The 14,926-nt window shown below is 38.2% G+C and overlaps 1 protein-coding gene across 6 annotated transcripts in view; it reads right to left on the reverse strand.

Moving 5' to 3' along the window:
* The window catches only part of STXBP6 (syntaxin binding protein 6), a 97,585-nt gene that overhangs the window by 53,180 nt on the left and 29,479 nt on the right, over positions 1-14,926 (reverse strand). For 3 of the 6 annotated variants that reach the window (XM_054275970.1, XM_054275971.1, XM_054275972.1), the window contains 2 exons: positions 12,215-12,313; positions 7,875-8,060 (listed from right to left, as the gene is read on the reverse strand). In XM_054275970.1, coding sequence (XP_054131945.1) covers positions 7,875-8,028 — 154 coding nt within the window. In that variant the 5' untranslated portion in view covers positions 8,029-8,060; positions 12,215-12,313. Of the gene's footprint in view, positions 1-7,874; positions 8,061-12,210; positions 12,314-13,339; positions 13,430-14,926 lie in introns of those variants that run through there. The other 3 variants (XM_054275973.1, XM_054275974.1, XM_054275975.1) reach the window with 3 other exon arrangements.

A 14,926-nucleotide genomic window follows, 5' to 3' on the forward strand; every position in this document is an offset into this window, starting at 1 on the left:
TTGTTCACAGTAGCACATACACACGCATACATGAGAATGTGAGCTGTTGTTTTTAATGCAACAGTCTGAAACATTCAGATATTGTAACAGCAAGGGAGGATAGGACAGACTAAGTCCATTAACTAATTCCACCCTACTGTGTTTTTCAGGTCTGTCTTGCTACTTGATTGGTATATGAGCTCCTGTGGCAGCAGTTTGCATAACCTGGGGACACAGGCTAAACAAACCAGAAAATCAATCATCAGTTCTGATCTTTTTTCAATTTTACTTGCTTTAAAAGGATTATTTACAGATTAAAGTCCCAAACAGAAAATATTTAGACATCAGAACTGCATTATTCATCTTTCTCTTTGTCAAGGCAACAATAAAATCTACCTAATGATAGAGAAGCTTGATGCAGTATTCTAATCAGCTTAGCAGCTCCTTTGTTAAGTATTTCTTACGTGCTGTTCCACGTTCCATAGTACAGTATTTAAAGGCCAGATGTATGGTGCAAACTTACAGGCTTTGACTCATACAGCTTGGAGTACTATAAAAGGATAAGATTTTAATCTGATGTTTATCTACTAAAAGAGTCTAATACAGTAAGCATTGGTCAGCCAGAAACAGAACTTCTGGTTTTGTTCACAAGATGATATTACTTCTAAGAGCAGAACTATACAGCAATCAACACAAATGCTTTCTAAAATGAAACATCAAGGGAACATTCCAGATGTTTTCGCTCCAGTATGATTCAAGTTCAACAATCCATAATGCAGTGAGTCAGGGTATTATACATACTACACTCCAGCACTACAAAAACTAAGACTGCTCAGAATGAATCCTATTGCAAAGCAAAACACAGCCGTTTTAACTGTTATGGTACCACAAGAACAGCTTCTGCCAAAGCTAGCAATTAGGGAATACTCACACAGGTCTTATGTGCATGGTTGCTGTACTCCAACTTGAAGGGACAGCTACCATGAAAATTTGTTAAGTACAGCCTTACTTTCCAGCTCTGCATTTTTATCACATACAAGATAGCACCAAACCCTGCCAAAAGCCTCACTTGGACCAAGAGTGAACAAACTGTTTCCAAAGACATCATGACATTCAAACATTTCAACCTGGCATTAAACTTGATGCAAGCATCTGCCACATTCTGGGCAAAACATGGCACTGAAATACATCATCACCACTGAAGTAAGGTGCTGCCAGCTCTTGAGGAGTACAAACCTACCCAGCACAAGTAATTACAATAAATGGATAAAGCTCTACACAGCCCCCTTTCTCTTTGGAACATAGAGATGAGTGAGGAGGTCTGCAACATAACTACTTCATTCTACTACTTCAAAAATTACTACTTCATGTAGTAATTTTTGCATACCTCCATGAAAAAGCCCACAAAGTCCCACTGATAATATCATCAAGCTTCTTTTATGATGAATGAGGCAACAAGCAGCTCCCACTGTACAGCTTCCAGTCTACAGTTTTACAACCAATTTGTTTTATGTACAAATCTTGTTGCATTAAAACTGGCTTTGTATTTATGAATAATGAATTTATTCCTTTTAATTACTGTGAATTTACATACAACTGAATAAACAGATCTGATGCCTCACATTTTTCAATGTCTTTGTTTTGCTCACATTTTTTCCTTTCTCATTTTTCCAAGATTTCTCATTTGAGATTTTTGAAATCTTTTCAAGGAATTTATGTCTGATTGAGGTGGAAGGAAAAACAATTTCAAGATATCAACTCTGAATAGAATTGAAAGCAACATTAGTAACAGAAATTCTGTGTATTGACACATTTTTTAAAAACGGCTCAGAGAGCCACAGAATCATTTAGCTTGGAGAACACCTCAGATCATTAAGTCCAACTTTTGACTGAACATCACCATGTCAGATATGCCATGGCACTAAGTGCCACATCCAGTCGTTTCTCTTGAACACCTCCAGGGATGCTAACTCCACCACCACCCTGAGCAGTCCATTCCAGTTTAAGAAGCCCCACTGTGAAGAAGTTCCTCCTGATGTCCAGCCTGAACCTCTCTGGCATAACTTGAGGCCATTTTCTTGTCTTATCACTGGTAACCTGGGAGAAGAGGCTGACCCCCGCCTTGTCACAACCTCCTTTCAGGCAGCCACAGTAACATCTTCCCTGAGCATCCTTTTCTCCAGGTTAAACAACGCCAATTCCCTCAGCTGCCTCACAAAGGAATTACCCTCTAGAATCTTCACCAGCTTCATTACCCCCCTCTCTGGACATGCTCCAGCACCTCAAAGTCTTCCTTGTAGCGACAGCCCAGAACTGAACACAGGACTTCAGGTGCAGCCTCAGAAATGTCGAGTACAGAGGGACAGCCCTGGTCCTGCTGCCCCCACGGTTGCTGATACAGATCTGGATGCCACTGGCATTCTTGGCCACCTGGGCACACACTGGAACATGTTCCTCCAGCTGTTGACCAGCCCTCCTAGATCCTTTTCCACCTGACATCTTCCCAGCTGCTCTGTCTCCAGCCTGTAGGGCTGCCTGGGGTTCTTGTGCTCCAATACAGGATCTGGAACTTTGTTGAATCTCATACCACTGGCCTTGGCCCATTGATCCAGCCAGCCCAGATCCCTCTGCAGAGCCTTCCTGCCCTCCAGATGATCAACACTCCTGCCCAGCTTGGTGTAGTCTGTAATCTGTCTGAGGACGCACCTGATCACCTCATCCAGATGATAAATGAAGACATTAATCAGGACTGGGTGCAATACTGAGCTCTGGGGAACAATACTGATGCACAGTAAACTGCTAAGCTTTATCATTCTGAAGGAATTTGGGGGGAAAAAAAAAGTGCTGAACAGCAGACACATAACCACATCTTCAGCTTGCCATCTAGAAAATATTTCCTACATGTGAATAAGCTCAAGTAGGGTATTGGGAGGATGCACAGGAACACACATACATTCCTCCCCCACCTTAAAAAGAGAAAAAAAAAAGCAAACCAAAACACACCACTCTTAAGACTAAATGCTTTGAAATACATAATTCTCTAGTGTTGCTGTAAAAAGATGCCCTCCTACGCAAAATTCTTGTGGAAAAGGACTGGTTATATTACGTTGGACAACTCAGAATCAGGAGGAATCAGAACATCAAGACATATTAAGGATACAATCAATAAATGCATCCCACCCTCCAAAGTAGTTCATCATTTTCTCTTCTATTTCAATATATACAGAAAAATCAATAATGAAGAAGAGAAGGTTAATCTGGCTTCCACTCAAAATGCACCAGTCTTGTTTTTCAAAGACCCTTAAGAAAGGATTTTAAAATCTCTTTAAAATTATGACCAACTGATGTTTGACCTTATAAAACTCCTCATGGGAACCTTGGAGTTAAAATACCAGAAGTACCTAACAAAGACAAAGTATGTTCTGACAAAGAAAGGAAAAGAGTCTTGGTTAAGAACTATAGTCAGTATCATAATAATTTATTATAAGTATATGAAGGCAATTATGTTCTGTTAATATTAGCACTAGAAGCTATATGCTGTATGTGTACATTTAATATATATTTATTTAGACACACATAATACAGTACATGAATGTAATGACACTGTGCAACAATTAGAGAAACATCAATGCTTTCCATTATCCAACTTACGGCCAGTTTAAAGCAGTAAATTTAGGTCACTGAGCACACAGCAAGAGGAGCTAGACATTATTTGCCCTACAAATACCTGAACTATTAAACCTCCACCTTAAAGAAGCCATTACCAAGATAAGACAGTGAAGAAAGAAGCTTGTTTTTTTTTCTCTATTCTGAAAAAACAAATTTGAATTTTCACAACAAAACACAATATGAAACTTGTATTGGACTCTGTTCAGTCCTTGTTGAACATCCCAGTCTGTGCCCTGATGTCCAGCATGATCCAGTCTGGGTCCATGGGGCTGGGCAAAGCACCACAACTGGCCTGCAGCTGTCTGCAAACAGCTGTCCAGGTCAGAGCTTGCAGAAGACCAGACCATCATTTGGCTGGTGTGCTCTTCTGGGCTGACCAATTCTCTTATGTCAGTCATGACCTTTTTTGTATAAATATTCAAATACACAATGGAATCTGACATCTAAGTGGGTCAGATTGAAAGTGAATATGATGAACACTGAAGTAACATTCTCACAACATTTAAACAGAAGGGAAAATACCAGCCATTGGCAAGTAGGCCAATGACCTATATTCCTAAGTGACCGTTTAAGCATTTTATCCTTAATTAAGAATTCTAAATAAGGCTAAGAACTATTTTAAACAATTATGTTTCAATTACATAAGACAATGACGACAAAATTAAAACTTAGACCTGATCCAATAACTCTCACTAGGTCTGCTAGTGTGGAGGAGGTGATAAATATCCACTTTCAGCTTTGAATTTCTTGTCTTTTCTCTGTGTTAAATCCTCTTTTACATTACAAAAATCCCAGTGTTCATTTTCTCTGTTCTGCCTACAGCCACCCCACCTCTGTGTTTCCCATCTGTCTACTCCTTTCTTGTTCTTCTTCAGCTAAATAACTCCTTAAAGATCTGTCTTGGCTCCATTTGCCAGTTTAACTTGGCTAGCTCCAACACTAGGCTAGAAAGCTGCAGGTAACCCAGCTGCTTGGTTACCACCAGGCTATCAAGCAGTCTTGCTACAGCTTTCTTAGCTTAATCTGTGTCCAGTTTCAGATTACAGGCTTTATCTATGCCTCTTTCAAGCATTAATGTTTACTTCTAACATCTCAGTATTCAATATTGTACAATCAAAAAACCCAGTACATACTTCAAATACCAATACTAAAGAAGAATCTTCCTTACTCTCCATCTCGTGCTGCTCAATATTTGATTCTTTTAATGGTTCACTGGCCCATCTCTGAGGCTAAAAGCATTCTCCCTGCTCAGCATCTCTATCCACGCTTCCAGAAATTCAAATAAACAACTATGATAAAATGTCTTTTCAACACCAAAATTCAGTTTAACACTGAAAGGAAAACATTTAACTCTGGTTATAACAATTTGTGTAATTTCTCAGTTTCAAAGTGAGCAGCAAATAGAAGTAGCTGTCACAGTGGCCAATGTTTCATTTTCTGTAGCATATTTTGGATGAAACTACAACTAGACACGATGTTTTATATTTATATCCCCTAAGGATATAAGGAGTCAGTTTCTATTCTTTCAACTGTCAATTTCTGTTCTAAAGAGTAAATTATCAAATTCCTTTCAGCAAAGGCCAAACTGAATAAGTCCAAGAAAACTATGAACACAGAGATATTCCAGTCACTTTGTTTACCTAATACATAGCAAACCTGGGACAAGAGTCAAAGGCTGATAAAGGCATTTCCAGGCAAGAGGTTGCAACACTCAGCACTAAAGCACATGAAATGTTGCCTGAAATGTAAATACAAATTCAGAGGTAGCCACCATTGTGACTGCTTCACAGTGTACACTGTACACTGCCTCACATTACATCAAAAAAGGAAGGTAATCAAGTATATTCTGCTGTCCCAAGATACAATCCATCTTTGGGGCCCAGCTAAATTGCCATGACTACATTAACTTAGCCCTACTAAACAGAAACTTTTTCTGTTACAATGTGCTACAACTAAAAGCATTATTACTTCACAGCCATTAGGAATACGCAAAAAATCACAGTTTATCCTCATCACAATTTCTTTTACACAGTGGCAGAATCACTTGCTCCCCAATGTGTGGTTTTGCACCTTTGATGATTCCAGACTACATACCTAACTACACTTGACCCTACTGAATTGCATAATCTTGCTGAGCAGGCTGTTTGGAATGTGACATCAAACACAGTCAGGCAGTCCTCTCCCTGCTCACTTTGTTGCCTACTGATATTACCAATCACACTGTACTCTCATAGTATATACTATAAATGTATATGAGAAAACCTGGTCTCAGATCAGTGCAAAACACCATGAATAGTGAGCCATATGTGAGGGCTCTTGCACTACCAATATACAGCTTTTCAGTGTCTGCCACAAAGTAATTTTAGATCCTGAATGCTTCTCCTTATCATGAGTGGCAAACTCTGCTTAAGTCAGGACATCCATTATTTCTTCTTTACTCATAATATGTTGTGGCAGTAAAACAATAAATGCATTTAAGACCATTCACTGTCTTAAAATCCATGTTGACTGACATAAATGAATATGGGGTGGGGAAGCAGAAGGAGGGCTAAGTTTTACAAAATATCAAATAATAAAAAACAAAAGACAAAAAAAATCCACCCATAGAATATTTAGCCTACAGAAAATTGTAAGCATAGAGAACATCTCTGACCTTTAATCATGAACATGGGTATCAAACATCTGTGTATCCCAAAACTTACTGCACAGACCTAGAATGTGACTGCTCTTTACAAGAAGACTTAAGAAAAAAAAACTGGACTGACATTTGAAAAATGTGACTGCCAAAAGAAGAGTTTAGCTTTGCTTAAAAACATTAATGATTTGAACATTTCTTTAAGAGTTGAGAGGCCTAGATTAGTTTCCTCTACACCTTTAGAAGACTGAAGCATGCAGTTCTTACATTAACACAGAGTATTCCAACCACAAGTCTATGGAACAGCCTAGGGGAATAAATTTTTAAATCTTTCCTTGAAGCTCTCTATGTGGGGAGAATGGCTGAGGTCACTTGGCTTGCTCAGCCTAGAAAATAAGAGACTGAGGGAAAACCTCACTGTGGTCTACAGCTTCCTCAGAAGGGGAAACAGAGGGTCACACATTGATCTCTTCACTCTCATGGGCACTGATAGGACCTGAGGAAATAGCATGAAACGCTATAAGGGAAGGCTTTGGCTGGGTATCAGAAAAGGGTTCTTTATTCAGAGGGGGTTCAAGCCCTTGAACAAGGCCCCCAGGGAACTGGTCACAGCACCAAGCCTGGCACAGTTCACAAAGCATTTGGAAATGCTTTCAGACACATGGTGCCATTTTTGGGTTTACCAAAATGCAGGGCCAGGAGTTGGCCTTGATGACCCTTGTGGGTCACTTCCAACTTGGGATATTCTATGATCCGACAATGACAAGCAAAACACTCAGCTGTAAATAAAAGGTCCTCTGTTTTGTCTTGCCGACCTCTGTACATGTGTGCAATCTCTCTGCAGCTTGTATTTTAACAGAAGTATTTGTACATATGTATCTGAATACATCTCAACAACATTCAGTAAATGTACACTTTTTGGGCAGATGTGCGATGTGATAGAACAGTAGTAGTCACTGAGTTTTAGCTCCTGTGCTTTGAAAGTTTTAACATTATTTAAAAAAGTAACACCACAATTTTGAAAGAGTCATGAAACTCTCATTAGTCCAAAAATAATTGTACTTTTCTGAGAGTCATAGCACATTGCTTTTGGCCACTAGCTGTACTTCCAGTAAGATGCACACACTCAAAGGGAGCAACTGATATGCCTAAAAACGTCAGTGACTAAATCATCGTAAATACCAAAGGTACTGACACACACTCAGCTGGCAGTCATTGAAACATAGCATAAAAAATTACATTGTACATCACTTCAATGTCCTGAAAAGTTCATCTTTCTAAGAAATATCTTAATCTGAGTAAGGAAAGACCATTACCAAATATTCTATTTGTTCATACTCTGTAGCTCTGCTGTGAGAACACCTAGGGGTTCTTAAGCAATGAAACCACCTGTTCAATTTATTATAGTATATAAATATGAACACCCTAGAGCATGTGGTTCCTCAAGACAAAAGGTACAAGTGCTACAATTCTCTCATTACACTATGAAGATTCAAACAATCCAGCTCCTTATGGCTACAGACAACAGTTGCTCAGTTAATCAAAGATAAACCTAAAGAAATAACTGGATGTCAAAAGTCATTAAACTTACCTGACAGGCATATGTATGTTAAATATTCACCCTGACCCCCAGTAGCTAGAAAAGGAATCTTTTTTTTTGTTCTTCTTTTCACTTGAACAGCTCCCAGCATCCTTTCATCATGTGGGGCAAAAATCTCTTTGCTGATTGCAGATTTAGCATTCATCGTAGATCACAGGAATAGCAGACTGGTGCTCTCTAAAAATAAAAATCATAAATATAAAACAATATTAGAAACTCTCAAGTTGTATCAAAGTCCACAATATTAGAAACTATTAAGTTATATCAAAATCTATTTACTCAGGCATTAAAAACTCTGACCTCTAAAGAAAGTTTCTAATGCCTCAAAGAATTTAGAAAATAATTTTGTATTTGTAAAGGCAGAATTTTCAAAGTATTTAAGTGTCTTCACTGAAGTTCTCCACACTTCTTAAATTTGCTCATACAAGCTTAGCTTATTTTGGGCAGAAGCACTAGCACTTCAGTATGTTGCAAAATCTTCTCAGAGAAACACCCTGTTTAACTTCATGCAGCATAAAAGCTTCATTAATTCCCCCTCTGATAACGGAGGGAAACTCAGATCTGTGTCCCACATACACAGGGAAAGCTCTGCAAGGGCTTAGGGAAGGAGCACCGTGGTTGTGCTGGCACACAAGAAGTCACGTTCACAGAGGACAGAGACAGCTTCAGACTTGGTGAGACTGTTCCTTCAGGAGCACTGCTCCTGGTGACAGCACCTGATTGCACAGCTCTTGCAGCTTTAGCACCTCATCCCCTCAGCTCTGGAATTACTGACTGGGCAACTGCACAGGAAACAGGGTCAGAGACACCATCGGCATCAACACAGACACAACCACACCTCTACTTCTGGGCTGTGTCACTTTGACCCAGGTCAGTTCCTCGATGTGTTTCGTAACAAAACAGCACAGTTGACTTAGGAGAGACATTCGTCTCAGGAGAGACATACACATTCATATAGGAAAAAATTATTGTAGAGAACAGGGGGGGAGGAGGGAAGCTGCTTAGTCATGTACATCCCAAAAAACAAACCTCACCACAGCCTGCAGAGGGGCCTAACTAAAGGAGGGAGAACTGAGAGGGGACATTAACAGGTTCTTTGTGCAAGCTGTAACTCCCATTAGTTCTGCACTGACTCTTGTAACACACACACAGGCCCCCATTCACGGAAACTGCTAAATGACACCTTTAATTGTCTCAATGTAAACACACTCCAATGCACATATATTAATTTACACATTTCTGTATTACTAAGACTTTCAAGCTGACAGATCTTTTTGACATCCTTAACTTTCTTAGTACGAAGATGATTATACTCAGGCCTGAACTACCTGATAACTCTGCCTGTGGGATCATTTGATATTTGCCATAATTTAAAATAAATGTAAATAAACTACAGTCAAATTAGATTATGAACCCAATAGAGCCACAGATCCATTATTTTTTGTGCACATACTACCAGCAAGGTAATTGCCTTAACACTTTCAGTCTCAACATTTTGTTGTCACTACTTATGACATTCCCTTATCTTAAAAAAATGAGAAAATTAAAAAAAAACTACATATGAGACAGCACAACTTAGTCCAAACTTAATTCATCACCTGCTAATTTTGGGATGCAAACAGAATCCTGTGCCATTTTACATGGAACTTTAAAAAAGTGAATTGGATTTAAAAATTGTCTCCATCAAAAGAAAATTCTAGACCAATTTCAAGGGATCAAAGAATGCACAGGTCCTGACAAGCTGTGATCTTGTAAACGCCAACATCTTAGTTACCTATCCTTTAAAATGAATATATTCACATGACAACAGAATCAAAAGAATAAACTTACATGGCAGTTACTTCGAAAAAAGTTCTGAAAGAAAATGTGCTGTTTTCACATTCATCACATACTTCTCTCTTCTTCTGTGTTATAGAAATATTTGCAGAGTACATCATACCAGCATTTAAACTGTTGGAACACTGCAACTAGCTTTTGGGTTAACTTTTTTTTCTTTTTTTTAATTCAAGGCCACTGTTAAAAACAATGGATTTAAACACACAGACCTCCTCCTGACTGAACTAGAGACTGATAATCTTTGCAAAACCCAGACCTTCATGTGCCTAAAGAATTTTCAATGATTAGCTTTTTGGGAAAACACACAGAAGTGCTGTCAGGTTAAAAGACACTCAAGTGACATTCAACTGAAAAAGTGCTTTCCAGATTGCAATGATTTGATGCTGTTAATTCTGCAACTGAGTTGCTGAATAGATGTTTTCAGACATTTTCTTAATGGTCACGGACCGTAAAATAAAATATGACTTCAAAGATTACTCAAGAATGTAAAGGCTTCCTGGATTAAGAGAAGATGCAAGTTTTTCTTACCTACAGTATCACAAAATGTTAGTGGTTTATTGCTGCAGGCTGCCACTGGCTTTGACATTAAGCTGGTTTGTATACATTTACCAGCAGCTGTACACAGACACAGCAGATACCTGGACTGTAACTGGAACCTCCAACTAAAGCGTGGACTCCTGACTTCAGAGACTGTGATCTTGATCCTTCAGTTCCCAGAACTTGGGCTCACAACAGCTTCAGAAGCCATATTCAAACAATTAATCGAACACAGAGTGTACTTGACACAGCTGCCAAATCTGATGGGAAAGCTGACACTAACACAAACCACAAAGGCCCATTTATTTAAAGAAGAAAATAACTAACTGTGCCTGTGTACAAACAGACTTCTGAGATTGAGATGTCAATATAGTTTAGATGAAGTTGTTTTTCATAGGTCAAAAAATCAGCAGCTGAATTCAAATAAGCAGCCTTCACCTATGCACTAGTAGAGGTATGCAGAAGACCTCTGTTTAAATTAGTAAAGCCTTCCAATGCTCCCTGTTTTCACAAGTGGAGATAATAATCTCTGGAAGTTTTACTTAAAAAATCTGGCAGTTTTACTTAAAAAAAAAATACACTTCCTCAAGGAACACTATTAAGTCTCATTTTTTCCCATTCTCCAACAAAATCCCTCTTTTCCTTAAAAAAAAAATCAAAACCAAACCCCTGCCTGTACATGCACAACCTTATGTTGTATATGCATATTTCTTTGCACAATTATGTTTTCTCTTGGTGCACATTCCAGGACAAATTCAAACCATCAGCAGTTTCCACTCAAGGCCCCTATGAACTCATGCACTGGAACACAAACTTTTTCCTCTCATTTGTACTCAAATACAAAATAAAATCCTTAAAGAAACTTTGTTGGAGGATCTCTGAGCACTCTAAGTGCATTACTGCTTGCAGCATTAACTCCTCTGAGGTAAGGGGGATTTAAATGATCCAGTAAACCTAAGAGTTCAGAAAGAGAGACCACATTTCCTGCCTCACATGCTTTGTTCCACATTATTCTATGTTCAAATTATTATACTGATGCTTTAGGCTAAACAAAGACCCCCTTTTTCTTCTGCAATTTTTCACTCCATCTACTATAGCATTATGGAACAGCATGTCAGCATTTACACTGTGGCCCCAGCACAAAGAAGAAACACAGAGAGGAAAGATTCCTGTGTGGATTTGAAAAAGTGCCTGCAATGCGCTGCCCATTTGCATCTCCTCACATCTTTCTCTACTACAGTTCTTCTCCACCATATTTCTATCACTAAAAGCTCCCTCTGTGAACAGCTGACTATTCCTCTAGAAGTATGTGAGGGGGCAACAATTAAAGGCAATTTCTTAAAAAGAAGATTAAATAAAACCAAGATAATTAAGCTGAATCCTTAATGCATCCCACATGTTCAGTAACAAAAAAAAACCCCAAAAAACACTGGACAGTTTTCTGGTCAGCCAGAATCTCAGAATGTTTTCAGGCACACAGCCAGCAAATGGCTAATTTATCTTTACACCCACATGTTTCATAGAACTCTATGCAAATAAGTGGAAAAAAGGGGATTTACAGTATCTTTGTTGAGGGTATAGGTATGCAGAAAGGAAATTAATCCTCAGGATTCAGAATTCAAATAGGAGTAAATTACAATACAAAGCAAGAGCTGGAAAAGGACATAAAGGTTTCCAAAAAAAAGGAAAAAAAATGTTCAATATGCTAAACCAGGCTGCTTTTAAGGATCTTCAGTTTAATCACAAACAGGGAAGGGCTCACAGGACAGGCTAACCACTGAAATGCTGCCTGCAGTGTGAAATCATCTGAGCAACCAACTATTCTTGGAATAGTAACTCTAGCAAGCACTCAAATCTGCTTTTAATAAAGCAACTATCCTGAAAGATGACATCTACTTAAGGAAATAATTGCAAGACACTGTTGCCAAAAGAACAGCTTTTGCTATTGTGATACTTGCCTGGTATTTACTTGCTGGAAGTGTTTAAACTACTTTGAATATTACAGGTCATCAAAATCCTGTATTTGCTGTCATCTCAAACAAAGAGCTAGTACAATTCTGAAAAAAAGCAAAAAAAAAAAATTTTAAAACCCAAGGCAATTAATTTATAAATCTTTAAAGAACAAATATTAAAACACACAAGTTTTGAAAGTTGGTTTGCAATACATTTATTAAGTGTAATTTTATCCTAGAGGAATAACACCAAGTTTAATTAGCTCTGCATACAGGGATCAAATCAGTTGATCAACCTTATTCTGAAACAGTCAAGGTAAAGTCCTTAAAATGCTTGAACATAAAAAATAAATCAGATCATCTTCTGTCATCCTATTTTCAAATCTAACTTTGCTTGAAAATATTTATTTAAATTAGGACAATAGCAGCAGCCACTGCAGCAGCCAGAAAAATACCATTACTTCCTATTAACACGGGTTCACGACTTTTAGAAGTATTTACTGAGAAAGCCTCAATCATTCTCCAGAGTTATTTGTAGGCTGTCACATTTCCAACTTATTTTTCCAAATAACTTCTCAGCTAAGACTGGTTCATTTGAATAATGTATTAATTCTAAAATCTGAAAATCATTAAATTAGAACTGTATTTGTAGCAGTTCAAACTAGAAACAAGAAATGTGTTTTCACTTACATATGTAATTACAAAATAAACTGCCCAATCAAGCTGAATAGGACATAGGCAGACTTCAGAGAGCAGCAGCTCCTAAACGCAAAACTTGAATCTTACATGCTAAAGCAGTAGCTTCTTTCTGTCTTTTAAGTGAAGGTTTATATCGTAGCCCACCTAATCCAAGACCAACACATGGCAGAATTTACTGTAAATTTGAAATACAAGCCTTAACTTTGTTTTTAATCAAGACATTGTTTGATTATGGGAATTTTGCAGCATTGTTTACTGAAACCTTCCAGAAGACTTGCTTGAATCACTGAATTTCTCAAAAGCTCCTAGAATAAGCAAAAGAAACATGAAAGACTATACTGGCTACCATGCTGTGTGGCCTGAGAAACGTGATGTTTTTGGTGAAGGAAAAAAAAAATTGGAGAGGAGAAGTGCACATTAATAGGACCTTACAGTCAGACAGAAGCAGTAAATGCCTCAATGCTCTACACATTTCTTCACCTGAAGCAGGCAGCCTGAGGCCCTGGGCATTTCCTATAACCTTTCATTACAAAGGAAGTTCATTTGGATTCTGTGCAAGTAGTATGGACCTACAGATTTGAAGAGATAAAGAGCTCTGAATGGAATACATATTTATAAAGAGACAGTAAAAAAAAGGAAGGTACTTTTGAGTTTATTTAATCTGTAACACAATCTTAAAAAAAAAACCAAACACCTAAAAGTTTGGTACACCCTCCTCCATCACCTCACAAAAAACCCAAACATCTCCTTACAAAGACAGATTATCAGGGACATCACAGAAATCCCATAAATGGGCAAATGAGAACCAGTCCCACTTGCATGTGGAAGGCAGAGCAGCTGCTTTCATTTCTGCACTCTGCTCTGCTGAGTGAAATACATACTCAGAGCATCATGGTAAGTAATACCTTCCTCAAGGCAGATGCAGGAAAAGCAGAAGATGCAGTATCACTTCATTCTTTTGAGACTGCACCCCTAAACTGCTTCTAAATAGTACAGAAAATTAAGTAGGAGGTCACATAAGGCACTAGAAACTTATTGAGGGATGGGTTACTGTATATTCCAGGTCATATATCACATTCTGAAAAGAAAACAGCAATTCCAGATCTAGAAGCTAAGGTCCTAGTAAACAGTATCATAGATTCCAGCTCACAAAAAGGATGTAATACTGAAAAGAATGTAAAATACTGCAATCTGGGAAAAATCCAACTCAAATGTAAGACATAAAATTTCTGTACTGTGATTCTGTGTGTGAATAGCTGCAGGCTGTTAGTAGATTATTTTAAACAGGTGTGCAGAAAACAAATATATATTGAAGAACTGCAGCAAATCAAAATTAATTTCTGCTGATGTTTTCACAGCATTCTGGATCAAGACTACATTCATAAGAAATTAACAAAATAATAATGCAAGAATCAGTGGACACTGATCCTTTCAGCACTTTCTTAACTGCCAAAAGCAGCTGTGTTCCCTAAATGTGCCTTCCCCTGGAACTGGCATGAAAAGCAGGAGGTGTTTCTGCGAGTTGCCCCAGGGGGGCAAAGGCATCTCTGTAGAGGTGGTACAGCCCTCTCCAGGTCTTTCTGAGTAAAGAGCAACAGTTAGAGGGAGACCCACTCAGATTCTCCTTGCAAGAATCCCACAATCTGAAAGTCATTATTATTTCAAGAATGTAAGAACTTGAAAATAAAGATGGACAACACCACATTAAACAGCACCCCACCATCTACAAAACTATTTACCAAAAGTCAGTCAAGAACTTATTGGAAGACTGTGCTGGAGTCATCCTTTTGTAACAGGAACATTTTTAATCACACAGATTCACCAAGAAATTTAGGAACTACCAGATGTTATAACAAAGCCACAGAGAGACCAGATTTGCATTTCTAGAAACTTGCCCTCAGGACACTGGGACATTCACAACAGTAAGAACTACTACTTTTGCATAACAACATTGTACATCGTAGTCTTAAGAGGTTAGCTTCATTCTTATGACCTTTCAGAAGTGTTTACATCTTAAGA

The sequence above is a fragment of the Melozone crissalis genome, unplaced genomic scaffold (genome assembly GCF_028551555.1).
Source record: "Melozone crissalis strain CALT ecotype California unplaced genomic scaffold, PUWL_Pcris_2 ptg000018l_1, whole genome shotgun sequence".
Classification (NCBI taxonomy): Eukaryota; Metazoa; Chordata; class Aves; order Passeriformes; family Passerellidae; genus Melozone; species Melozone crissalis.